The following is a 27,471-nucleotide window of genomic DNA, read 5'->3' on the forward strand; positions in this document are numbered from 1 at the left end:
CACATCACCTCCCACATCACCTCCCACATCACCCCACCCCCCCTCAAAAAAACACACAGGATGTGTCAGATTTAATTGTCAACATAAAGTTACTTCAAGTTGCAAAATACAGCACCAGATTACATCTAAGGACCCTTAATTAATTAAAAATTTCACCTCCTCCCTTAAGACCCCTCCCCAAGGACAGCATTCACAAATAAACATTGTGCCCCCCCCCCCCCCCCAATTAAGTGCTGTGCCCTCCACCTCCGATTTACAGCTTTAGTTTTTAATAGTTGCCAATTATACTACTCCATACACAAAATAATCATCTGAATTATCTTTATAATATTACCATATTACTCTGTCACGTGACTTTTGTCACCTTCAATTTCGCAAAACCACTTTGGTGCCAAGCTTTTTCTTTTTTTTCATATAATTGCTTTTCAAAGAATCAACGTCCTTGAGCTTGAGGCTGTTTTGTTCTAAGAAATGTTCTCAAAATTTCTACATAACTGTGAATCCAGGAGTGGAGCTCTTGTGGATCCCTGACCCTTCATTGACCTTTTTGATAACTTGGTTCATTGTTGTGGTTTTTATCATTGTGTAGTTCCCTGTGCAGTTGGCTGGTTGACAAGGACATTTTCATGTGGTGACATTATTACTTCAAGCAACTGCATCATAACAGTGAATGGTTATCGGGGATTAGTAGTGCACAACTTACACAGCTTCAGGTTGTACTATCTGTATCAGGACGAAAATGTTATAGCGCTATATGTGTTTGTTTTGAAAGTATTCTGTGGGGGAAAAAAACGTGAGGATTAATTAACCTGTAGAGGAGACGGAGGAGAAAGTTAAAGCTAGTCATAGGTAAGATCGAATGGTATATGGCCATAAATTGCATAATCATTTTCACAATTACCTGCTAACAAATCCCCATAGATTTCATACTTTAATGTTCATGAAAGGGTAATAGATGATAAGAAAAGTCAAATTAGACAAGTATGGTCATTTTCATTTGATAAATAATTGTGTTTTGAGGGTTGTTTTTATTTCTTGTGAAATGCTCAGTTTGTTTGTTAAGTGAGACAATTGGCATTTGATAGGTCAAACCCCTTTAAGTATAAGCCCTCTGGATGAACCTTCCAGAATCCTTCATTAGTCATACAATTCTTGCCACTGACCCCGATGACCTTGACAATACACCACTACCCCACGGATTGCCTGTTGTCACCCATGTGTTACCACTCATGTTCATCTCATGATCATTGTGTAGTGCACAGGCGTTTTACAGTTTCTATTTGTTGGAGTTAGTAGTTTTATTCTTACATGCATCAAGAAGATTTTCTGTAAGGAGTTCTACTTGATTTATTCATTTAAGGAAAAGGAACAGGGCTATAGGTTAAGTTTTGGGGTTTTTGTGTCATTTTAATTAATGGTATTCGTATAAGCTGAATTAGTATGCGTACTGAATATACATTGATGCCTTGGAATTCATCATTAGAATTGTTGGATATTACCTTAATTAGTTCAATTAAGATTACTTGTAAGTTATCTGATATTGTATCATTGCATATAATCCATCATTGGTATGATACACAATTTGTCTTGGTGTAATGAAAGTTTAATTCCAGAAAGTTCTGTTTTAACATGTTGTCATAATGTTATCATCTAGATAGTTCTAAGCTTAAGTTCTTTGCCATGATAAAGGTTGTTTGTAAGACAGATAAGAGTTTTATTACATAGGTTTCTTCTTGGTATAAAAATTGTATGAACTCTGAATATATATTTGATAATTATTCTAACTTTATCTTGTTAGTCTCTTAGAGATGTAGAGGACAAAGGATTTAGTTCACCATGTGTTCTGTCTATAATAGTGATTCATTCTGATTGGTTTCTAAGAAGTTACCCTACTGTCACAGATGGTACCCCGTGCGGCCATCTTAAAGTAGTTGAATCTTGTGTTTAGTTTTGAGCTTGTTTTATTTGCTATGTCCATATACTGTGAATAGATATTATGTAACTCTCTTAGGATGTTCCCTTTTAGAGGTTAGAAGTTCATGCAATCTTTTACCATAACTTTCTTTCTCTGTTGTAATCAATCACTCAGATTTTCCAACACAGTTGATGTTTAATTGTATTTTTTGCTCATATTTGTATATCCTTGTGAATTAAATAATTAAAGTGGTTATATCTTTGTTGTTTTAAGTGGCAAAATACAAGGTTGTTTACTATTGGTATTCCTTTAAGGCTCTGACTGGTTTTCTACAGTATTACTCATTGCTGTCTGTACTGTGAATGCTAGAATCTTACAGCAGTATAGTATTGTTCTCCTGTACACTGAAGTTAAAGTAATATATTCATCTTTGTTTACAGTGATATATACCACCATATCTGCTATTGCTATTCATGATCATAGTTATGCATGATTATTGTAATTATTGTCATCCAAAGTTGATTGTTTCTATTATTATTTTGTAATTTTCTTTTACGGAATTTCCCTTTTTTCCAAATTTCCCACCTGTGAATAAATATGTATCCAAAACAACCTAGTACTTAGTCACTCTCTTTCTGATGTCTCTGTGTCAGTTTGTGATGTTACATAAGCAATGAAGTCTCAGCACTGGTTAAACTGTATATAGGCCTATATGTAAACATGGGAAAATGTAGGTTATACATAAGCAGGTTAGTAATAATATGCATGTAAGCTGAGTGAGGAATTATGCCATGATTAATATTTTTGAACCTCAGACAGCCACAGGACTGCTACCAGCCTCCACAACTAGAGGACCCCCTACTGCCGTAGGAGTGCTACCTCCACAACCAGAGGACCCCCAACAGCCATAGGAGTGCTACCTCCACAACCAAAGGACCCCCAACAGCCATAGGAGTGCTACCTCCACAACCAAAGGACCCCCAACAGCCGTAAGAGTGCTAGCTATCTCCACAACCAGAGTGGTATATACAACTATACATAGTGCTATATTTAGCTGGGATTCCTTATCCTGATCAGGTAAGAACAGAAGTTATAAGAGAATATTTCTGATGGGGGGGGGGGGTGCTGTTATTGGTTGGGGAGTGTGAGTGGTTGCCAAGGGGATAGAGCCCTGGTGGGTTTTCAGGGGATGAACACCAAGGAGTTTCTGCATTTTTTTTCCTTTTGCTTTCTTGTTCTTTGGCAGATGCTCCTAATAATAAATGTCAGAAAGAGGAATTGCTCTGCAATATCTCTTGCATCCAAGTTTATCAAACACGTATTAGAAATTCCACTGAGATGTCACAAAGTTGTGCATGTTCAAAGCTACAGTAGGTTCAATTAATGCTATAATAATTTCATAACTAATATATCACATGACAAAATCCTATGCAAATGGGCGGACAAATAGCTGCACAGAAGAAAAAGATGTCGGTGGTTAGCAGTTCATTTTTATGTGTGCACACAGGACCATATAAACATTTTTCAAAATTGTACGAGAAATGTTGTTCCCGTGAACTACTGCAGCCACACTGCCTGAGGCGTGGATAGCAAGTTGGATATGGAAACCTTTATTATCCTATTGTTGATAATTTCCGGTTATATCAAAGAGTACATGTGGTTTTTTGATTAAACACTCTACTACTTGACTTCTTATTTTTCCTTGCTTTCTACTTACAGTATATAGTCTCTCCTTCCTCACTCCGATCTGCCCATGCATGTATCTCCACAGTGACTATAGTTGTCAAACCACCTCCCCCCTCCATACCCCTTCCCCCGCTAAGACTGGCAGCTTAGTACCTTTCATACACTTCTCATATCCTTGACTGATCCTTTCATGCCCCCATCGCTCTTGCACTCATTGTTTCGATCTCCTTCCCACAAAACCACTTTCCCTTTTCACTGTGACTTCAACCGCCACTCTAGCTGTCACTTTCCCTTCCCTCTATCACTTTCCCCACTTTCATGTTGCCTAATTGTCACTGTTACCATCATCCTACAACCCCCCCTCCCATGCAACCATTATTCCCCACTCCCACTGTCACTCCCCCTCATCCCCTAACAATATCACCCTCCGTTTGCCATGTTGATTAACCCCTCCCACTGTCACCGAGGTACTCTCTTTAATTCCTATTTGCATTCCCAATTTCACTTTTCTTTCCAATCGTGCAATTGTCACCTATGTTACCCCACCCACCATCACCACTTCTCTCCAACTGTCACTCCCTTGTCACTGTCACTCCTCACTAAATTTCACTGTCACTCTCCTTTCCGACTTCCCTTCACCACTTTCACTATTATGATTGTATTCTCACTGTCATTTCCCTCCCTTATCATCATATGTTGACAGTGATCATGTAGCGATACCCATTCTCATTCCTTTTTCCCACTCATTCAAATCTGCTACCAGGGAAATATTTTAAGTCATCTCTCTAGCCCTCCTTTTTTCTTTTTCTTTTTTTTCTTTGCTATATGATACTTCAGCCACATTCTTCACCCCCTCTCCTCTCACCCATTCCCCTCTCCTCTTCACCCTTCCATTCACCCCCCCCACCCCCGCTCTCACCCTTCCCTTCCCCTTGCAATTTTGCCCAGCTCCATCTATCCTTCAGTCACTGTTTGCAACCGTGGTTATCAGCGAGGGAGCTATATATTACATATACAGTATGACAGTAAGAAAGCTCCATATATGTTCTCTAATTCTCAATGAGACATATGTTTGATCATATTGTTTGACCAGCTGTATAGTGTTGAAAGGATAGGTTATAAAAAGAAAATTCTAGTACAATGATAACAAAGCATACTACCATTATTATCGTACCCTAACCCTATACCTAGGTTCACATTTTAAATCTGTTAGCTAGTAGCACAGACAAGAAGTCCTCCTACTTCACACTTCCCAGAAACTTAAACTTACTAACAGATTCTATTTACAAGCCATAAACAAAAAAATATACTTTTCCAACTTTTAAGTCCCAGTAGATCACTCACACTTTGACCTCCACAGTAACTCTCTACAACAGAAACACTACACACCTGTCAGGTGTCCATGAATATCAGATCTCTACCAAGTAAGTATTCTTCAGTATGATGTCATCATTCACAATGATGTCACAGTGTGGTCATTTCTTAGTACAGTCTGTTTAAGGAGAAAAGTGAATATGAAGACAGAGTAACAGCCTGTCCCGTCCTCTGTTATGTATTGTTGAAGAGAATCTAAGATGTAACTTTCACGAATTGTATTCAGCGTGATCCAACCTGCAGGGCTCCAGCTCTTCGCGGCTCATTCAAACTTGCTTCCCTCTGACAAAACTTATTGTATCCTGTAGTAGATATCCAGCCAGATGAAGCTCACCTATACTCTGTCATGTTAATTCAACTATATTTGTTCCAGTCCACATACCACTAGCTTTGACTCAAACTATAATGCAACAGTTATACGCTAGCAATATATGTCTGTGTGCTAATTGCATACCTTAGGAACAGCTGTTGCATAACTGAAGTTATTGATCCGTAGCAGCTAATGTTTACTTCTTGAGTTAGGTACTGGTTGTGTAAGCACAACCATACATGCATGCCGTGACTACAGGCATCTGAAAGTATTTCTCTAGTCATCCTGCAGGGTTAAATACTTCTATACTATAGACAATTGAAGTGTCCTTCACCAGTCTGTTTAGTTGGTGGTAGGATGTATCGTTCAGCAGTATAAAGACCAGAAGAGCTGAGTGCTTGACATAGTCATATTGCTGTAAAGCAATAACACTTTAGGATCAACTGTGTGGTATGCAAAAGAAATACCATTTCAAGGTGAAGTAAATCATGGTACTTAATTTTTTTTCATTCATTTTTAAAATTTATATTGTGTTCAGTTCAGCATGTAAAGGTAGTTAGTATAGCAGGCCTCAAGTTATAGCAAGCTATAATTACTAGAAGAAGAACTTTCCTGGAGGTCTTTACTCTCCTAATTGTTCTCAGACATTTTTAAAGAATTACACACAAGATGACTGAATGTCCCGCCAGTGAGGAAAGTTTCCTCAAAGGTTGTAATAAAAACAGTCTAAGAATTTTGACAAAAGGTGAACGTATTTGATATGGGCCCCAATTTAAGCTTGCTTAAAAAATTGTATAAAGGTTATGCAAATGTCCTTTTTATGCCACCATGCCCTCTGCAAATTATTTGTTAGACATAAAGAGAGAAGTGTTCAATTTAGATAATTCAAAAAATATTGATGTCTAAATTTAGGAAGTACATATACTCTTCAGGGAGGCGGCACTTAAAGACATTGAAGACTCGCCCCAAACCGCGTGCGGCCATCTTAAAAAGTTAACTTTCTGTTGCATGCAAGTGGTGCTTTGTTTGTGTCGCTACAAAATGCAGACAGTAATGAAACGTGATACCTTGTTATCTTTAGCTGGACCTGAGATGTCCATCGCTGTACCGTTTGTATACTGTGCTGTGGGTATTGACCGCAGTTGTATGTACTGACTGTACAATAGTGTCTAATTACCGACGGTAGCAAGCTGTGTGTATTTTCTGGCAGACGCGTAGCCAGGAAATTGCCAAGGGAGGGGCGAAACTGTAGATTCGGCATTGCAAACTATCTAAGCGTAGCGCCACCATGGTTGGCGCGAAGCGTACAAGAAAATTTTGGCTGTAAATGCCTCCCAGATCGCCGGAAATGGCACTTCCCATGCCTTGTAAGTTGCATCTTAGCATTTTCTCTTTTGAAAATACTAGCGATATCATAAAAACCTTTAAAAATTTTGCAAAAAATATGCTCAAGGGGGGGCGGCTGCCCCCTTCGCCCCCCCTTGGCTACGCGCCTGTTTTCTGGCATCGATGGTCGTGTTTAACACTTCTGTTACACCTCATTCAAAACTAGGTCAAATTACCGGCATAAGACGTTTCTTTTTGTGCGAGTCTTCACACCCTTTAAAAGTCTGTGCATCACGTGACCATTATTTTACTTGCTAGCATATTTGAGGCAATTCTGAATGACCATTAACTACAACTATACCAGGAAAAAATTCACACAAATGTTATTGCTGTCATCATGTTTATTGAAGAGAAAAATAACATTGAAGAATTTCTTTTTCATTGAAATCAACACAAACTAGCTAAATTTTGTTTTGGTTTATTTAATTTGATACCTGCAAAAAAATTCATAAATTAAACACTAGTGTTTTAAACTCAGTATATGTCTGTTTTAATGCAAGGCTTGTATCAAGTTTATTTTGACAAATACCTTTTAAATTGGGTTATGTCAATTTATATAAACATCTAATAGTTGAGATTGGCTGTATATACACCGGTCTAATTTGCCATGACATCGTTTTACCTCATTAACATAAAAGATTTGAATGATTTTGCTATTGTCAATTTAATTTAGCACATATACAGATTTAAAGGAATTGTTTTGTGAAAAATGATATCCAGTCCTTTCGGTCATATATCATTTTTTGTTTTGTATCGGCCTAAGCCTTGCTATATGATGAAATTTAGTTTTATAGCCTATGTGGTAGAGTGCTCAAAACGTTGGCCCATCCTGCCCAGAACATTTGAATCTAACACTGACTTACGTCGAGACGTGACATCAGTGTGGCACATTGGTCAGACATGTTCAGATCTAGCTCTAAGCTTTGGCCTTGTTCAGGCGCGTAGCCAAGGGGGGGGGCGAAGGGGGCAGCTGCCCCCCCTTGAGCATATTTAAAAAAAAAAATTAATGTTTTTATGATATCGCTAGTATTTTCAAAAGAGAAAGTGCTAAGATGCAACTTACAAGGCCTGGGAAGTGCCATTTCCAGCGATCTGGGAGGCATTTTCAGTCAAAATTTTCTTGTACGCTTCACGCCAACCATGGTGGCGCTACACTTAGATAGTTTGCAATGCCAGATCTACAGTTTTGCCCCTCCCTTGGCAAATTCCTGGCTACGCGTCTGGCTTTGTTTCACAAGAATGTGTATAGACTTCGCATATGGCTGCGAATACAAAAGATCCCACTCTCTGAGCTTGGCCTTGATACAATACACAGAAATGTTAACACATTTTGCATATGGATGTGAATACAAAAGATCTCTCAAAGCTTGGCCTTGATACAATACACAGGAATGTGTACAGACTTCGCTTATGGCTGTGATTATAAAAAATCTCTCAAATAACAAATATCTGAACAACATATTATGATGAAGAACTAGTTATGGAATTCTGGAACATTTTAGCTTTTCGAAAGATTGCTAACTTGCAACTTCACTGGGAAGTTTCCATCTAAATTGCTGTTTTACTTTCAGAAATGTTCACTTTCCTCGCTACACTGTAGCTTGCTGATGATATCGTCCCTGCAGTGCTGCGATGACGTCACGGTCGCTCATCGTGCTCCAGTGTTCAAAATATATCAGATTAACGTTCAACAATTCACTTCCCCTGAATCATAGGATGAAAAATCCCCGAACTATGACTGTGGCGATGAAAAAATATATGGAGTTTTTGTCATACACCCAATAGACTGCCACTAAAAATTTTCCTTTAACTTGTTATTGGTCGATTCTTACCCTTAGTAAGGGGGGCAGCATGTGCACAGGAACAATGAATTTTTTTTTTTCTCCACATTATTATGCAGAAGATTGTACTGTTTGACAAATGCAACCAGACAACATATTATGTAACTCCTAGACCACTATACAAACATTGTAATGTCTGCTGTGAGAGCTCGATCCCACAGCTGTCATGCCATACAATTAACCAGGTACTAATCTACTGTGGTACAAGGAAGTCAGTGTTGATTTTTACATAGACTTTAATCAATTCATTTCTATACACAGAGAGACTCAGAAGAGGCTGTGACATATATATCAACTCAAGATGAAGCCTTGTGGACATGTTACTCTGGGCCTGACAGGAGCCATTTTTGTGGTCCTAGGTGTAATACTAATTCCAAAGTCTATGAATGCTGTGCTACAGTTTATGGTTAAAGAAGTAAGTTTTGATTGGAGGAAATTAGGGGGTGGAAGGAGTATTAAGGAGGGCTTGTTTGGTGGTGGTGGTGGTATTGGAGATGCAGTATAAGCAAGGGTGGTGGGAGGGGGAGGCGGAGGGGCTATTTGTGGAGGTGGAACATGTTAATGGGAAGAGGGGATTGCTAGCTCCTTATCCTAATCACAATGTAAGGGAACTTGATTGGGCTTAAGAGTGTCTCTATCAGGTTGGTTAAATCAGGTTTGCCAAGGTTCAAATGTTTGGTGTTGTTTTAAAAGTGATCTTTTCATCAGTAATATAAATTGACATCTCACACTAGATTCATTCTTGTGGGTTTCTTTTCTTTTTGTTCTCTTTTTAGATCATGACTATATGCCCATGTTCCCAGTTATACCCTTCCTGGAAGGAACCAACCAGTGTCATCCCTCTGTACCAAACCTTTTATTTCTTAGAGATTGAGAATCCAGATGAAGTCAGTCAAGGAGCTAAACCAAAAGTGAAAGAAGTTGGTCCATATGTTTACAAGTTAGTCTTGTTTTTATGATTTAAAAAAAAAATAAATATATATATATATATATATATATATATATATGTATTTATATGTATTTATATATATATATATAAATATATATATATATATGTATTTATATATATGTATTTATATGTATTTATATATATATGTATATATTGTTTCCCTCTTGCTGCTTGTTTGTTTCACCTATTCATGAATCTCATGTTTTTTCTTTTCTTTTATAGCTATGATAAAGTGTGCAAACAATCCTAGTTATAACAAGTTTGTAAGCGGAGAAGGAGGGTATGGTGGGCCTGTTTGTGCTGTAAAATTATTTCATATCACAAAAATGCATTTCTGTCGCCTCTCCCAATGATGATGGTCGCGGGTTTGCTTCTTCTTCTTCTTAACATTTTACAATATTGAATACGGATCTTCGGGACCTCCCGCAAACCAATCACCATGTAGTTCTTCAATACTGGAAGGAGGTATAAGTGTCGCAGTCTATCAGCGCTCATTTATAACCTTATAATGTACATTCAAATTGCCACTGGTTTATTGCCCAAGGAAATTTGGCATAGTTCTCCATCACTTCCATCAAGAGACATGGAGTGTTCGGTGCGTGGTCGGTGAGTGGAGTATGTCATCACATCCACGCATTGAAGATAAATTATAAGCAGATTACAGTTTATTGCAGTATTCTATTCCCTCCCCTCCTTCTCACCCCCTCCCCCAACCCTAGTCTTTCTCAAATCACTTGTGCAATCATCGTGATATCACACTGAACACTTAGTGATAATAACAATTTGGACCCTTAACTTGCTGTATGTTAAACAAGCTTAGTGTATCCTCATGTAATTAATGAAAGTATGGGGGGACCTCCCATCCACTGTAGGATATGAGTGATGAAGTTGACATTAACGAGAAATGGACTTTCTTGAGGTTCGATGATGTAACATCTTGTTCTCTCTCATCTTTTATTCATCGATCTCGGTGTATTTCACAGCAACGGAAGTTAAGCCGCTAGCACAATCTGTTAATTAACCTGCCTTCCAATCATAAGGTCCCCGGTTCGAGGCACCCCAAGATTAATGTATGTCGTCCAGTTACAGAGTTGTTGACAATTGACAATTCATAATCATGGACGTTAAATATGAATGTAAGAGAATGACTTCGGTCAGCTTGCGGCTTTGATAAGCCAATGAGGCTTCTTCGCGAGTTCCTGCTTGCAGGAGGATTTAAAATACATACATTCACACATACATACATATACACACATACATACAAGATATGCAGAAGCTTGGTTATTCTAGAAGCAATAACAAGTCACCTTCGCAAGCAGCTAATTGAAGTCTAGAGTTGGGAACAATAAGATGGGATTAATTGTCATGGAGTCATGTGATATAGTTTTGTCTTCCTTTTTAACCTGTACAGTGTCAAAACGTCTTAAATATATATGTTAAATAACCTGATTTGTCCCTGCAGGTGTGATAACAATTACACTCTTTTTTTGCATACAATCGATGTGTCAACAAAATTAGTTTACTTTTGTATAAGACCAGCCTATCAAAGCAATCCACATCACGTACTGATAAAAATAATCTGGATTACTGACGTTTTTAGTTGATAAGATGTCTGTGGTTCTGGGTAGTCTGTTGTTTGAACTTGTTTCAGTTTCTGTTGGTTTGAATTCACTAACTAATCATATGTTGTGTACTATGTTCAGTCTATGCAATTGAAAAGTCACAGAGAGGAATAATTAGTAAATTATGCTTTTGAGGATCATAAATTGCTTTTTGAAGTTTTGCAAATGAAGAAGTGACCAACCAACATTTGATTTTTTAACATACTAGGAAGCGATAATGATGACCTTGATGCTCTGTTACATTATATCATATGTGTGTCTGAATTGGTGTCACTTATATGTACTATAGATGTTTCCAGCCGCAAAGCTGTAGTCTTCTGCTTGTCAAAATTAAAGCATCCAATACTAATAATATTCAAGGATTACACTACTGAGACATATTTGCATATTAGATTATGCCCAGGAGGAGGAAAGTTTTAAGTTTTCATTAACAACTTGACATTAATTACCAACTACTTGCTCCTATATGAAAGTCAAAGTTCACCCGCAACTTTAGTAGAGAACGTTTTATGAGTTACTTTCAGCTATTTGGGACAATTAGTTAATGGTATGCTAATAAAATACCACTAAAGTACATACCTTCATTTCACACCTCAAAAGCAATTGTATGGACAAGATGAACAATTTTGAACCTTTAATATAGCTAGAAACAAGATATTTATATAGAACTGTCAACACAAGTGCCTTTGAAGCAGTTTAGAAAAGATGAGTACACACTGGGCGGTTATTTTTAGCGAGTGGGCTGTTTTAGAGTTGTAAAATAAATGTGAACATTATTGGAAGGGTTGAAACCCAACATGGTGCTTTGTATTAAAGTAGAAACAGAACTACAGAGTGACTGTGATAAATCCCATTGTTGCAAGAGTTTGAGTTATTACATAAAAAGTCCAGCACTGCTGGAAAAGAACTTTTGATGAAAAAGTTTTATCGGTTTTAAAAATGCAGGACATGATAAACAGACCCATGGTTTTATCCTAAAAGTCTTCATCTTGTGAATCCTGATGGTCTCTTTTACTTCTTTTCCTTCCAGCTTGACCATGCACAGAGATGGCGGCGTGTGGCACCTCAACGACACTGTCACGTACATTCAGCCTATATGGTACCATTTTGTAGAATCTCTTTCTGTCAGCTCAGATGACCGTGTTATCACTACCATCAACTTTCCTCTGGTAGTGAGTAAAACTTAATTTCGTTCTTTGATGAGAAATATGTACCAAACGTTTGAAAATCTCTTTCTGCCCCTTCCTCTCCTCCATCCCATCCTCTTCTCCATCCCCTCCTGTCCTCCTTCCCCTCTTCCAATCCCCCTTTTCTCCTCCATGCCCCTTCTCTTCCTCTCCACTCTCTGCCCTCTCTACCACCTCCCAATCCCCTCTATCCTCCCCTCCCCTCCTCTCCCCTTTCCTCCCCTTCCCAGCCCTCCCCTCATCTCATTCCCCTACTCATCTCCCCTCCTCTCATCTTCCCTTCCTTCATCACCTCTTCTCTCATCCACCCATTCTCTCTGACAAAATACTTCTTATGACAACAATGCATTTTTTTTTTTTCTCAAATGATATTATTAATCATCTCTAAGCATCTAACCTCTCATTTGATTTTGGTGTCATTTAAAGGGAAGGCCTTTTACCATGTCACAGGGCTGACTAATTTCCTATCGGTTATAATAAATTCCTCCACTCTCTACTCTCTCGACTCACACAGGCTGCGATCAGTTCATCACGGAATATGTCGAGTGGTGTGCAACACTTCCTAGCTGCACTGGCTCAATCTACCAACTCCACACTGTTTAGGAGGCTGAGCATAAAAGAAATCTTGTGGGGTTATTACGACAAATTTTTACACGAGGCCCAGATTTTTGCTGGCAAGAAGGTTATACCAAGTGATCATTTTGGATTTCTAATGGGGGTAAGTTTTTTTTACATATTTTTGTATAGTTTTGTTTACCGTTGTCAGGTACATATTTTAATTGACCTCATGAGCACCCTATGAAAAAACACTTCCTATCGTTGTAGTTCTCAATCATTATTGATACATTATTCCTGCCAATTTCCAACCCTGTGAGTGAACTATTGTTTCCAACAAACCTGTCATTTCGCATTTGGTTGTAAATGTCTTCATATCATGTCTGATAAAGTAGCATTCTCACATTTTAGATGTGTATATGCCACAATCTTAAGGGGAAACAATATATTGTAGAGGGCAACCTTTATTAATTTTGACTGATGTGAAAGGTACATATTCCATTATAACTTCCTGATGAAACTAGAATACAATTCCTACATAGTGTTATTAAGATATCAATAGTTGAAAATTGTCACAGTTCTGTTCCAGAATAAAAACAATGTGTTTTGCAGCGTGTATCTACAACATTTTAGCCATCTGCTTCAAGTACACTTTTTGATGTCAGCTTCAAATCTTTTTTATTTCAAATATTCTCTGTAGGAATTGTATTCATATTTTACCTTAGAAATTGATTTGATTAATCAAAACTTAACTGTCTCCTGAAATATCCTAAGATTAAGATATCCATGTTGTTACAACTGTTTGGCTGTTCCGTATTAGAGAGTTACAAAACATTTTGCTGGGAAATGTTGCTTTGGACCTAATAAAACACTGACTCCTGGAAGATATATGTAGTTCATTTATTTATTTGTTTTATCGCCAATTGTGTACAATGGGAAAGGAAGTCTCCTATAAAGTCTTAAAAAGACTTAACAAAGTAGGAGACTCCCTGGAAGAAAAGGGAAAAAAAATGTACAAATATAAATAATACAGTATATACGTAGGATTAAATATACAGTAATAATTTTCTAATGATGCTGAGATGGATACGTGAATAGATTATATAATACTAGTACGAGTTAATCAATTCCTTTTTCAAATGTTTGGTTGACAGCCTTTTTGGGATGTGTAGAGTTTTATATCTTTTTTGACTTCTCATTATTAAACTGTTTTGATTCAAATGTTTGCTAAACCTTATGATTTTCTCTCTCAGAGGAATGGTACATCGAATGGACTGTACAATGCATATACTGGTGCTGGAAACTACAAAGATGTAGCAAGAATAGCATACTGGAATGGCACAAATTCTTTAAATTTTTGGTATAGCAAATGGGCTAACATGATCAATGGAACAGGTTTGTACAACCTTCCTTATTAAATGTCTGCCTAATAATTACACGGAACACATCGTACATGTACAGTAGGGCTAGGTCTGTCCACTTTACTTTGCATTGAATACATGGTGTTGGGGTTAGCCTGTCCATTTAATAGTTCTATTGAATATATGGTGTAGGGGTTAACCTGTCCATTCAATAATTGTATTGAATACATGGTGTAGGGGTTAGCCTGTATTGAATACATGGTGTAGGGGTTAACCTGTCCATTTAATAATTGTATTGAATACATGGTGTAGGGGTTAGCCTATCCAGTTAATATTTGCATTGAATACATGGTGGTGGGGTTAGCCTGTCCATTTAATAATTGTATTTGATAACATATGGTGTAGGGATTAGCTTGTCCAGTTAATAATTGCATTGAATACATGGTGTTGGGGTTAACCTATCCAGTTAATAATTGTATAGAATACATGATGTTGGGATTATGCCTGTCCATTTAATAGTTGTATTGAATACATTGTGTTGGGGTTAACCTATCCAGTTAATAATTGTATTGAATACATGATGTTGGGATTATGCCTGTCCATTTAATAGTTGTATTGAATACATGGTGTTGGGGTTAACCTATCCAGTTAATAATTGTATTGAATACATGATGTTGGGATTATGCCTGTCCATTTAATAGTTGTATTGAATACATGGTGTTGGGGTTAACCTATCCAGTTAATAATTGTATTGAATACATGGTGTTGGGGTTATGCCTGTCCAATTAATAATTGTATTGAATACATGGTGTTGGGGTTAAACTATCCAGTTAATAATTGTATTGAATACATGGTGTTGGGGTCCACCTAATGATGTAACTACATGATCTTTGCAACAACAGTTTTTACTTCCTTAATATTCATTTATGGGTGGGGCTTAATGGCAAATTGTCAAAAAACAGCTTGTAAACAGAATATCTCAACAACCTCAAGATGAATCAATGTCATACTTGGTAGATGTCCCATGATGAGTAGATTGTTTTGGGTTCCCATGCCATGAATATTAACAAGTGGGCGGGGCTTAAAATTTGCTTCATACTGTGATGTTGGTTCATAATCGGCACATTTTCATGACGTCTCCAACTTTATGTCAATAATATTCGTCAATTTGCAAGAAATGGCTTTTAAAGACAAGAGAAGAACCAAATGTTCCTTGGTTTTCATCCTTGGCATATTAGATATGTCTCACATTCATTCATACAATCAGCCATGTTGTTTTTTGTGAATATTTCATAAATATTAATCAGTGGATATAAAATTCTTAATCAGATATCTATGAAAATAATTAGTACAAAATTAGCTTTATTATTATACTGTGTACTTGGATAATACAGTGTAAGTGTATAGATACATGCTTACGAGATCATAAAATTAGACATCATTAATATTTATGTATGTATCTGTGTTTATACTATGTCACTAATTATACGTGATAATCAACATGATAACTGATTCCTGGTACCTTCCTTTATATGTTGCCACATTAGTCAATAGATAATCCCTCTTCATCTGTTTTGTGCACAAGTTCATGAACATTAACAGGTGTGGCTCACCACACTATGAATATTTTTTGGGCATCGGAACCACTAAACTTTTTTCGTTTTCTGGTTGTTTTATTCAAACGGTATTTTCGCAGATGGAACAATGTTTCACCCGTTCATCGACAAATCTGAAATTCTGTATATATTCAATCCGGATACATGCAGGTAAAAATATTGTAAATCTTTTGATTTTGGTGAAACTTGGCTGTTTGCCTGACTTGCAGCAAATTATGAAATTCTGAATATTCTTTGTCGTCACTTGTGAGTTGACTTGAGTCAAGTGTAAACTGTCTGGAATAAATGCAGCTACCAGTAGTTAGCATATTACTGAAATTGCAAAGCAAAATTACTTCAAAATGACTAGTAATTAGCTGGTACAAAGAGCAAGATCAAAAATATGAAGTGCAGTGTTGGTAACAAGATATGAACTTGAAATGCAACAAATTTATTAAAAGGGGGAGTTTATAGTGACTGGTCAAAATATAAAAACTAATGAAGTAGATTTAGTAAAAAATTCTGACACTGTTTCTTAAAAACATCGAGGATAAAGGGTTGGTGGTGTTGGGTGGATGGTGGGGGCCAGAGGAGGCGCTGTGATGGTATATCATAACATTAAATGTGTGTTGTACACTACCTTGCTTTATTAAAAATGAAATTAACAAAGATATCAGCTGGGGGAGTAGGAGGGAGTGGTGGTCAGATTATTATTTACAACATTTTTCCAATTTTTTACAGGGTGGGGAACTTTTTATGTTTCAATACAGAAAAGTTTGAAATAGGTATTTTCTCCATTATCTTTCAGATCTCTGCCCTACATATTTAAAGAGGACGCGTGGTATCTAGATATACCGCTGCACCACTACTATCTTCCTCCTTACGTGTACGCCAACACAACCTATCATCCAGAAAATAAGGAGTTTTGTAATTCACGCTGCCTGTTCTCTGGCGTCTTCAACATATCTCAGTGTTCGAGAGGTAAGTTTGGTGTTAAAAATTATTGGATATGAAGAAAACGGTTGTTCACATCCAGGACCTACTTGAAAACCATGTAGGTCTCAGCCAACCTATCACCCTGCTTTTATTGTTATGCCCCTGTGATGTCAGGTTATATTTCAAATTTCTCTCCTTCAGTATCATGCTATGGTTTAGGTTGACACCGCTCACATTAACACTTTTCGACTGACCCAGCCACTGGTTATTCAAGGTGCCTTCTCTTCCACAGAGTAGATTGCCCAAATAGACAGTTTTCCTACCCACCTTCAGGCTGGACACAAGTGCCCACCCCTTCCTCCCCTTTCCCTCCTCCCCTTTCCCTCCTCCCCTTTCCCTTGTCCCCTTTCCCTCCTCCCCTTTCCCTTGTCCCCTTTCCCTCCTCCCCATTCCCTCCTCCCCTTTCTCTCCCCTCTTTTCCCTCAACTCCTCTCCTTTCCCTCTTCTCCTTTTTCTATTTTCTTTTTCCCTCCTCCCCTCTCCCTCCCCTCCTCTCCCTCCTCTCCCTCCCCTCCTCTCCCTCCCCTCCTCTGCTTCCTCTCCCCTCCTCTGCTTCCTCTCCTCTCCTTTCTCGCCTCTCCTTCCCCTCCTCTTCCTCGTCTCTCCTTCTCCCTCTCCTCTCCTTTCCTTCCTTCTCTCCTTTCCTTTCCCTCCTCCCCTTTCCCTCCTCTCCTTTCCCTCCCCTCCTCTCCTTTCCCTCCTTTCCTTTCCCTACTCCCCTTTCCCTCCTCTTCCCCTTTCCCTTAACTCTTCCCCTTTCCCTCCCCTCCTCTCCCTCCTTTCCTTTCCCACCCCTCCTCTCCTGTATTTTCCCTCCTCTCCTTTCCCACCTCTCCTTTCCCTCTTTGCCTTCCCCTCCTCCCCTTTCCCTCCTTCCCCCTTTCCTCCAAAGAGTGAATAGAGTTTGATGAGCTAACCCACTAACCGTCCTTTACCACCTACACCTTGTATTACTCCAGAGTTTTCTCATCCACAGGTGCTCCGCTAGGCCTTTCTAATCCACATTTCTTGTACGGCAGCAAGGATTTACAAGACTCTGTAGAGGGACTGAATCCTAATGTGTCTTTGCATGAGAATTTCTTTCAAGTCGAACCTGTGAGTATTGGCATTCTTGTTATTCCGTGAAATTTGAGATATACTGGAGAAATCTACAGGAATGAAATGAAGGATCGGCTAGGAGATTACAGTAGCTCACCCAGAAGAGGGGATTTGGGAGGGTATTCTGCCCTTGAGTACTGATTAGAGAAACAGGGGGGGGGGAGATGAAACAGATAAACAAATTAAGAAACAGAAAAACGGATTTATGAAGAAATCGGTGAGAATTATGATCAATTTTTTTTTTTTTTAAGAATGAGAACAGAACAGAGAACATCCATGAAACTCGGAATATGTTGCTCTTCACTGCTAATGCATTTTCTCAACTGATACAGTGTATAGCAGTGCGCTTTGCCGGGCAGTTGTTTCTCTAGGTCTGAATTCAAAATAACGTCCGATGTATAATAAATGGATAGATGTGTAAATATTGTTATGCGAAGTGATCCTGCTTGGAGCGAGAATTCATCATTTGTGAGTGTCCTGGTTATGATTTCCTTTCAGATTATGGGTATGCCATATATCTTTGCTGAGAGGCTTCAAATAAATCTCTTTGTGGAACCATATCCATTCTTATCGTGAGTTTGATATTTCTTCTTGATTATTCTTTGACGGTAAAGGAATCTATTATTAAATTGTAGTCGTTTTAAGATGTCACAATCAATATTTATGGAGTCTATGTACACTGTGTGTGATTTTAAAGTCTTGACTATGAGTAATAATTTAATTAATATTTTAGATAATATCTCTCTTTGATTTAAATTCAGTTTGATTTTTTTTCTTCCCCATCTCATTTATTTAAGAGTTTATGAGAGTATATGAGATTATTCAAGAGTATACGAGCATATTATTATATTCAAGAGTATTTATGTATATGGTACACAGTACACACTTGTATTTACAATTCTGGTAACTACATTTGAAATTGAAATATTTACAAAATGCGAAAAATATTTTGAATTTTTTTTTTTTCCCCCTCTTCTTTTATAAATATATATACATAAATTCAGTTTGATTAATTATCAAATAGTAAATAGATTACGACAACACACATATATATCTGGGCATCACCAGGGGTTACAAGAGGGTCGAATACCCCGGCATCCATCATCAAACCCTCTCAGGCCTTGTCCCAATTTGCTTTCAACAGCTTGATGAGAAGCAAAACCTATCTCACGAAACCCTTTACTTTTGTTAAGAGTACTCACGGCTTTAGTTTAACCTGGTTTCTGTTTTACCTTTCTTTTTCAATTTCAGGGATATGCAAAATGTTCCATCTTTCTACTTTCCTTTCCTGTGGTTTGAAGAGGTAGGTTTGAAAATGTTTACATCCTGATGTGATTCCTTAAAGAACCTCGGCTCACTTTAACCTGCTTTTAGTTGATATCGGGTAACGTTGAAGGTTTGAGCTCACACTTATCAAACCGATTTAAAAAAAATAAATAAATAAAAAAGCGATTTAAAAATAAAAAAAGCCTCTGAAGAAGATCCTGCTAGGATTGAAACGTCAGACCAACTTACTTTTACACGACTTAATAAAAGGAAGTATTAACCATGGTTTTGAAAATGAGAGCAAATTTTGTATAAAGTGACGCAGGGGGAGGGGCGCAGGGTGGATCCTAAGGTAGATACTAAGGGGTAGCCCTGGGACTTAAAAGTCTCATATTTGCCAGTCAGTAACTGTGACCTTTGCCCAGGATATATATATACAACACAAGTCCATGAACCAATAATATTGTTACAGGTTGCATAGAATAGAATATTAGATGTCTTACTGTTAAAACGACTGCTACCTCATCCCTCCCCCTGATCTATCCTCCAATCAAATGAATTGCAGAAACGATTGCTTGTATCCAATTTTCCGTGTCAAATAATCAGCCTTTTCATGATTTTTTATTTTTTCCAGAAAGTAACAGTGAGGACAGAGGATGCCATGAAATATAAATCGACCATCTTGGTGATAAATACGGTAGTCTTTGCATTAAAGATAGGATTATCTATCTTTGGAGGCTGTCTTATACTAGCGGCTGGGACTCTTTTAACTAGGAAGATAGTCTACTCTTCTCGGGAGAGAAGTGTGGCAAAGGTTTGTTACATTCTGTTGATTAATTTTAATTAAATCTAATAATTGAATAGTTGCTGCAGCAAAATTTAAAAAAAAAATTTTTTTTTCTCTTTCAATTATTTTTGTTTGAAGCAAAGTTTCTTCTCAGTTATCTCTGTTTATTGATAATTTAAAATGGGAATCAAACATGCAAATCTTCTGTCTAGCAATATGAGCCTGTTCTTTTTTTTTTATCTTTTTTTTTTTTATTGTATTCATTTTATTCATTATTTATCCTTTGCCTTGGTTGTATGTGAATGAAACTGGGATTTGGTCCCTGGTTACACCACCATGTGTATGCAAAGTACTGTGGCTTTAGGCTGGCATTTTAATGTGGTATTTTGCAGTGTAACATACAAACACATTAAGTGCTAAAGGTCCCAGTATTTTCTTTGCAGTGTCTCCAAGTGACCAAACCATTTTGTAATAAATGTTGAATTATTTCAAATGACTCACACGTTGTTGCAACCAAGGCAGGTGTTTTAATACAGCTGTTTGGTATTAATACTTCAATTTCAGGAAAACTATCAAGTGTTTCAACCCATTTGGATTATTCAACAAATTTAAATGACTATTGTTTAATAGATGATAAAGACATCTTATATCTCACACGACAATTTTATATCAGATATGATTACTTTGACTATAGGAATGACAGAACTTTTTCCCATTTTCTTCCCACTATTTTAGGGATCCAAGCAACATCTTTTGTCAAGGAACAGTGACAATAGTAACCATAGCAACAGTAACAACTCCCATATGGTTGTCAATGAAAGATCCCCCCTCTTGCCGACAATTTGAAGATAAACTCTGACTTCTTTGAAAGCTTTCAGGGAAAAATGGAAATGGGGAATTGCAGATTGCTCGGAGAAACCTACTGCTGTAACCTGTAGATCTGTAGACTTCAAGCTTAAAAAGAAAGTCTGATGATATTGAAAGGATCTTTTGTAAGCTCCAGCAATTCTGTTTTTGTTTTGCCAAATGTTGTAAAGTATCATTGTAAGTGTTTTGTTATTGCAAGAGTTTATCCAGGTTGAATCAAGTAGAGATTCATCGCTCATTGGAACATTCACCGTGGTAACGGCGAATGTAATCTTTGAAAGCTAGGTCATCAGTATTGCTTGCCCCTCAAATCTGCTAGAAGTTCAAATAATGGTCACCTCTGTTACAACTACAACAAACATTTTGACTACCAGTTTTTCATCATCAAGATATGTAATCTTCTAAGTCACCACTCCTCGTTGACTGGGAATTATTTGAGATATTAACGATCAGTATCAAGCAATTTTGAGCATGCTAAAAATTTAGGGTACTATTAATGATCTTTAAGCCTAGTTTTTTGGAAGTGGATGTAGGCAATACATTGTAATGTACATGTATCGTCTCACACAGCAGACTAAATCCCACAGATACCTTGATTGACATTTGACACTTTTCTTGATAGTATTGTTATTGAAATGGACCCAAAAGGCTTAAGAAAAGGAGTGGACAGTCAAACGAATGACAGAAGACACCAGTAGCTGCGGTTGACGTAATCTATTCTTACAATAAAACAGCCTCTGTAAAACAACATGAATATGCGAATATGACCTCATTAGTATGCAAACAATTAATATAAATGCTTCACACTTTCTAGTTTAACTCTCTTCTAAGTTTCTAAATATCAACATAACAATTTTCCCTCGGTTCATGTAATATAACTCTCAGAAAACATCAGTATCAATGATAACATGCACAGAGTAAAACTGCATGGATCTGTATGAACGGAAAAGAAACTTTATTTACAACATTTACACTTGACCCTTGACATGATAACTCACCAGGCTAAAACTAGATACAAGGTTTTGACTTCAGCAAATGGCAAGCATCATAGTTGGTAGATACCCAAGGTAGAGGAGAACTCACACCAAACCTGTTTGAATTAAATATATACCAGTTTACAGTCTATGTCCTTTTACTGAAAATTATATAATCTGCGTTCGGTTGAATCCAAAGTCACAACAATTTAGTTCAGTTGAATAACAAACAGTACAAATCTTACATAACTTTACAAAACTCTGTCAATAAGCATAGTCTTTAATCAAAAACATTTAATCAAACAATTAAATAAGTTTTAACACCTTGCAATCCCATTCAACACATATTAACGTATACCGTAGCAGAATTCATACATTGGGAACCAAAACAACACTTTGATACTCCCACTTAATAATACTGAAAGTGCGCCGCCATTTTGACAAACAAAAATGCCAGGCTTCCATAGCACTTCAACCCACACCTATTACGTAATGGCACATTTACCTATCCTAACATGAGCACTGTTACAACAAGAATAATCTAATATTACGATCCATCGGAATGATAAATAAACTTAAACATGATATCAATATACGTACATCATTTCTAGGACAATAAATCTTAAGAATACGAACATTGAAATAAGTAAGGATATGATCATTGAAAGAAAATATACGTTCTCACGAGTCCCGAATTTCTAACGATAACATTCGTGGAACCCCTATACCAAGTATATCATTGAAAAGCTACAGACAGCTTCATTGATACAGAGTCATAAGATTCGATCAAGAATTACAGAATTACCTCTGCCACGGGAGTAAGTACCAAAACATTGCCAGGTAGAATTTAACACCACTACATTATTGTTTGCAATTTGCTGAAATATATTATTTCTACGTCCTTGTGATGCCTCATTGGGAACGTTGTTCAACTCGCTCAAAATAAGGTAAAAAGATTTACTTTAATGCCACCGTTTGTTATTTTCGTACTGTTTTAGAAAGAAAAAAGTTGCACATAGTAGATGGATGATTAGTGTCAGATTTTTATTACACCAATGATCTTTACTACTGTGTGTTCTTTCGTCGTGTCCCCAAGATGAACTGTTTAAAAAATAAAAAAAAGATGTTATAAAATGTATTAGCCAAACTCGCATATATTCATGGAAAAGAGGGGATTGTCTTCAAGTCTGGTTGTTGGAAGAACTTCCTTTTTCTACATGACGAGAAAGAAGATAAAGGGAGAAAAAAAAGTTCATAGGAATCCTGTGAATATAAATCCGATTAATATTCAATGTTATTCATATTTCTTTTATTACCTCCATTTCTGCGATTTCCATGTCGACCTTTGTCGTTCATCTCATCGCATCTGACAGAAGAAGTTTCATTTGTCAAGGTGTTGTAACGAGTAACGGAGATCACTGGTTATTTCTTGATCAGAATTCTTTGTTTTCTTGTGTAAAGAGGATTTTTCAGCTTAAAATTTTCTTTTCAAACTTAATTGTTGGTTAACTAATCCTGTCAGTCCGTAAGACATTCTCTAAGACCCGTTGCACGTGACCAGTTTCATCTCAACCGTCACAACTTGCAAACTCGTAGTATATGGTATCGAGCAAATGTGCCTCATGCTTTAGGACATCAACTTAGCAAATTTGAAAAAGTCTCATCTACCGTTGTCGGGACAACTGAACATGTGGCATTTTCCTGATTGGCATTCGGCAACGGTTGATGACTAACAATGTCAAGTTTCAAAAATATCACAGGGATATAATATATTGAACGTGACCTATACAAGCACCGGTGGCCAACGAGAAACGGTTGTTTTGAGCGCTTGTCAGTTGTTATGCGGGGGGTGGGGGATGGGGTGGGAGAGGCTCAGTGGTGAGGTGGGTCTTGACGACTATTGAAAACTAGGTCGTGGAGTTGAATATGGGCAGTGTGCGACCTGCTTAAGAGAAGCTTTTTGTTTTGTTTTTTTCAGTACTATCATAGGGACTGACTTTAGGTCGTCCGTTTGGCTTTAAAAGCAATCTTTTCTCTCGTTTTAAGGACTTAAAGGCTGTATTATTTTGAACAGGCCTTTGACAAGAATCACTGACATATAATTGTCTGTACTCCTCATTCAGATCTCTCGTGTTAACGACCGTCTTGATTAATATCACAGTTTAGGAAATAATAAATGATTGAATTTAACGTGTGAGAAAGAAAAAAAACTTGTCAGACAATGTTAAAAAGTATACCAGTGAGTAGCAATGTTTGGGTGAGGATCGCAGCAATAAACGTACAACTGAACACTTAAAAAACGATGAGAAATTGATGACTTGAAGAGTGGCAAGATAAATATTCCTCAAGTTCGTTTGTTGCTGTGTTGACTGTTTTGTGGTAAAATTACATGTCATTGTTCAAAATGGGCCTTGTCTTAAAGGCCTGTGTTAAAGTGTGTGAAAGAGCCAAACATAAAATGTTAGCAGCTGGTTAATATCATTCCCTTTTTTTTTTCTTCTCTTTTTTTTTGACAATTTATTAACCATTGGGCAGTATAATATAATTATCTGCTTTAATATTCTTTCCTTTTTTTTTCCTCCTTTTTTTTTTTTGGACCATTTAATGGATTGAATGTCAAAATGTGAAAAGGTGAAGTCTTAATTGTTTTCCACGGTGTGCAATCATTCGTTAATTAAAGGTCTACGGAGACCTATAAACAACAATGTGCTAATCACCCTAATAGGCACTACAACTCCCACCAAAATTCATCAAGAATTTACCATTCAAAAAGTCTTTACTTAATTCTAGTTTTATCTATGAATAAACATTAGCTAATTATGCACAATGATGATATCAAGGGAGTGACTGCCTAATTTTCAGTTAAGTTATTTCTTCTTTTTTTGTACAAGCTTTGTTTCAAGGACACTGAACGCAGGTGTGTGGCCTGACGGGATTTATTGAAATATTGTATTGTCCTCTTTGAAAGAGGAACATTACATTATTCCAATGATAATATGAGGGCTTTTAAGTAAGAGTTAACCCTCTTAAGCGCTAAAATAAGAAATTTTGATGAATGCAACACTCCACTGACTCCATAGTTGGCACATATTTAATGAGTTTCCTAGATAAATCAAAACTTCAAATGTGTGTATCTTGGAAATGAAAGGAGCTTTTCAAAAACTATTAACAGATTTTGAATGAGATTATCACACACAAGAAATGTACTGAATATGGGGCTAGGTGTCTGTAGTACTAAAATGGTTTTATCCTTTTTCTTTACAAGACTAATGGAACTATGCAAAGTTATGAACCCCAAAATTTGAATAGATCCCAGCCAAATTCCATCCACTAATGGAATGATCCTATAGAAAGCTAGGAGAGCAGGAACGGTTACTGACAATTACATACCTGATTTGCAATTCTCTGAACACTCATTCAGACAGAGAAGGCTTGATATTTAAGCAAGTGTTCATCCAGCACGCTTAGAGTTTCAAACAAACTTCTGTGGGTTGCCTGAACCTTGAAATTCACTCAAAGTTAAAACTAAACTAAACAGGACTAAATTAATTGGAAGTGAGTTTAATGTAAGCCTTATCAACTGTAGCCTAATTTCTCCCATAATCATGTCTAGTGTACATAATAATCATCTAAATGGATTGTCAATACAACATATATAAATGGAATGATCCTTGAGCAATATTCTAACTTTCTCAGAAAATCATGTCAAGTGTGGATGATAACGTAACAAGGATCATCAACAAAACATGCTAAATAGCTCCCCAAGCCGTAAATGGAATGTTCTTATAGAGAGCTAGCTTTCTCACATAGTTATATAAGGTATTGATGATAACATGACATGACATCGATTGAAGGCAAAGCATGCTAAATGCATCTCCCTCCTTCATAAATGGAAGGTTCCTATCGTGATCTAGCTGTCTCACTTAATCATGTCTAGTGTTGATGACAACATAACATGGATAGTCAAAATACGTGCTTAATGATCCCATAGCCATAAACGGACGGCTTCTATAATAAGCTAGCTTTTTCCAAAAATGATGTCAAGTGTTGATGATATTAACATGCGAAGATACTGCTAGGATCGAAACGTCAGGCCAACTTACTTTTACACATTCTCTTACACAGGCTCTCTAGTGGATAAGCAGTTTGCTAACAGTTTTATTTTACTATGATATATTAACATGGCGGATAGTCAACAAAACGTGCTAAATTTATCCTCTAGCCATAAATGGAATGTTCTTGTAGAAAGCTATAGCTATCTCACACATGGAATTTGGACTGAATGTGCAGTTGCAGCAATATATCAAGAGATTTTGGAAGCAGTTTTGGGTGTAAATGATTTTGTTATCTTGTAGTATTCGGGATATAGTCATATTTTATAGTCTCTGGTTTCTTTCTCTCAATTTTCTGTAAATTGCACGTACTGACTACCGATTTATACAGACGACAGCACTAACAGGCCGTATGTGTTTCCTGCCATCTTAAGAAATTATACCATCATGCCTTAGTCTTCAGAATAAAGACTGTTTACAATGATAGCATTCCACCACTACATAGCTAATTAGCACATAATTATAACTGTTCTCATAAATGATTGAAAATTTTAAAAATTGGGACTATAGAATCACCATATTGGTTCCAGGGCATGACTAACACATGTTGCCCTGTTTTTACGATGATCAAAGAAATATAAGATAAACCAAATCATTTTACAACATTTTCAATCCTGCATGATAGTAAAGTTTTCCAAGAGGAAATTTTGTCATTTACCAAATCAAATTTGATTTTGGAAATGTTTAGCAATATGCAGAAAAACCAAAGGAAAAGGGATAAGACTAGTGTATGCAATGGTTGTAGCACTTTCACTATCAATTTTGTCTTCTGATATTTTGTTTTTTATCGTCAATTTCCTTTTTATACTCATTAAGTTTGTTAATGATTGTGTCATGTATGTAGAAATGCCTGGCCTTTCTTTTGACATATTTCATCTACTACACAGATTAAATAAAAAACAAAACCATAGCATTATTATGTGTTTCTTTTCATTTTATCTCAATTCATATGTTATGTTATGTATGTTACATACTTCTATAAATCAAATTGAATATGTGATTATATCCTGTTGCAATTCTTGTCAACCGCCTTCTCCAGCCAAAACTGTGTTTTCACCCCAGCAACCCCCCCCCCCCCCCCTCCAGCAACTATCTTTGGCTTTACAAAACCATGTGTGCAGTTTGTATAAACATACACCTTGCATGTACCGTGGCCAGCCAACAGGGTGAGGAGAATCTCTCCCCAACCATGGCTATCACAATATGTAACCTTTGTGTCATTGTCATAGAGGTGCTAACCTGACGATCAAGTACCTCAATAAATCTGCTAATAAATTTTCCCCGTTGACTTGTGTCCGCTGCTATTAATGAAGAGATGGACAGTGGCGCCCTATAGTAATTTGATTCCCGGGGAGCCAAGCAGAAGACTAAATGTTTGAGCATGCCGAAAACGAAAAGAGAAATATAATAGTTATGTAGGGGTCAATATTTATTATTGTTATTCGCGTGCGTGCTACGATATAGGCATTACTGAGCAAGTGACGATACCTACATGACTGGACGTTGAAAAATTTTATCTAGTCTTGTTGTACATTTGCAGTTGCAGACTAGCTGCGTGGCCAACTTATTCTGAACCTGTCACGGCGCTCA

At 37.1% G+C, this 27,471-nt stretch overlaps 1 protein-coding gene across 3 annotated transcripts; it reads left to right on the forward strand.

The window, feature by feature from the left end:
- Nucleotides 1–265: 265 nt before the first annotated feature.
- LOC139971825 (platelet glycoprotein 4-like) lies at nucleotides 266–26,794 on the forward strand. Of its 3 annotated transcripts, none has more exons than XM_071978582.1 (14): nucleotides 266–849; nucleotides 2,731–2,992; nucleotides 8,753–8,927; nucleotides 9,289–9,452; nucleotides 12,114–12,255; nucleotides 12,785–12,988; nucleotides 14,079–14,220; nucleotides 15,883–15,952; nucleotides 16,590–16,762; nucleotides 17,754–17,872; nucleotides 18,374–18,447; nucleotides 19,127–19,178; nucleotides 19,776–19,955; nucleotides 20,664–26,794. In XM_071978582.1, exons 3-14 carry the CDS (start codon nucleotides 8,814–8,816, stop codon nucleotides 20,772–20,774), a joined length of 1,545 nt encoding a protein of 514 aa, XP_071834683.1. In that variant the 5' UTR covers nucleotides 266–849; nucleotides 2,731–2,992; nucleotides 8,753–8,813; the 3' UTR covers nucleotides 20,775–26,794. The 3 variants fall into 3 exon arrangements, with proteins under 3 accessions (XP_071834683.1, XP_071834681.1, XP_071834682.1); XM_071978580.1 differs by having other exon boundaries at nucleotides 269–849; nucleotides 8,774–8,927; XM_071978581.1 differs by lacking the exons at nucleotides 266–849; nucleotides 2,731–2,992 and adding an exon at nucleotides 5,573–5,761 and having other exon boundaries at nucleotides 8,774–8,927.
- The last annotated feature ends 677 nt before the right edge of the window (nucleotides 26,795–27,471 follow it).

Source organism: Apostichopus japonicus, chromosome 8 (assembly GCF_037975245.1).
Source record: "Apostichopus japonicus isolate 1M-3 chromosome 8, ASM3797524v1, whole genome shotgun sequence".
Lineage (NCBI taxonomy): Eukaryota > Metazoa > Echinodermata > Holothuroidea > Aspidochirotida > Stichopodidae > Apostichopus > Apostichopus japonicus.

Bases quoted from the DNA above. Each gene is read 5' to 3' on its own strand.
- LOC139971825 (XM_071978582.1), top strand. From the start codon at position 8,814: ATGAAGCCTTGTGGACATGTTACTCTGGGCCTGACAGGAGCCATTTTT. The intron at 8,928-9,288 runs GTAAGTTTTGAT...TTCTCTTTTTAG, and splicing joins TACAGTTTATGGTTAAAGAA to ATCATGACTATATGCCCATG. The intron at 16,763-17,753 runs GTAAGTTTGGTG...TCTCATCCACAG, and splicing joins CATATCTCAGTGTTCGAGAG to GTGCTCCGCTAGGCCTTTCT.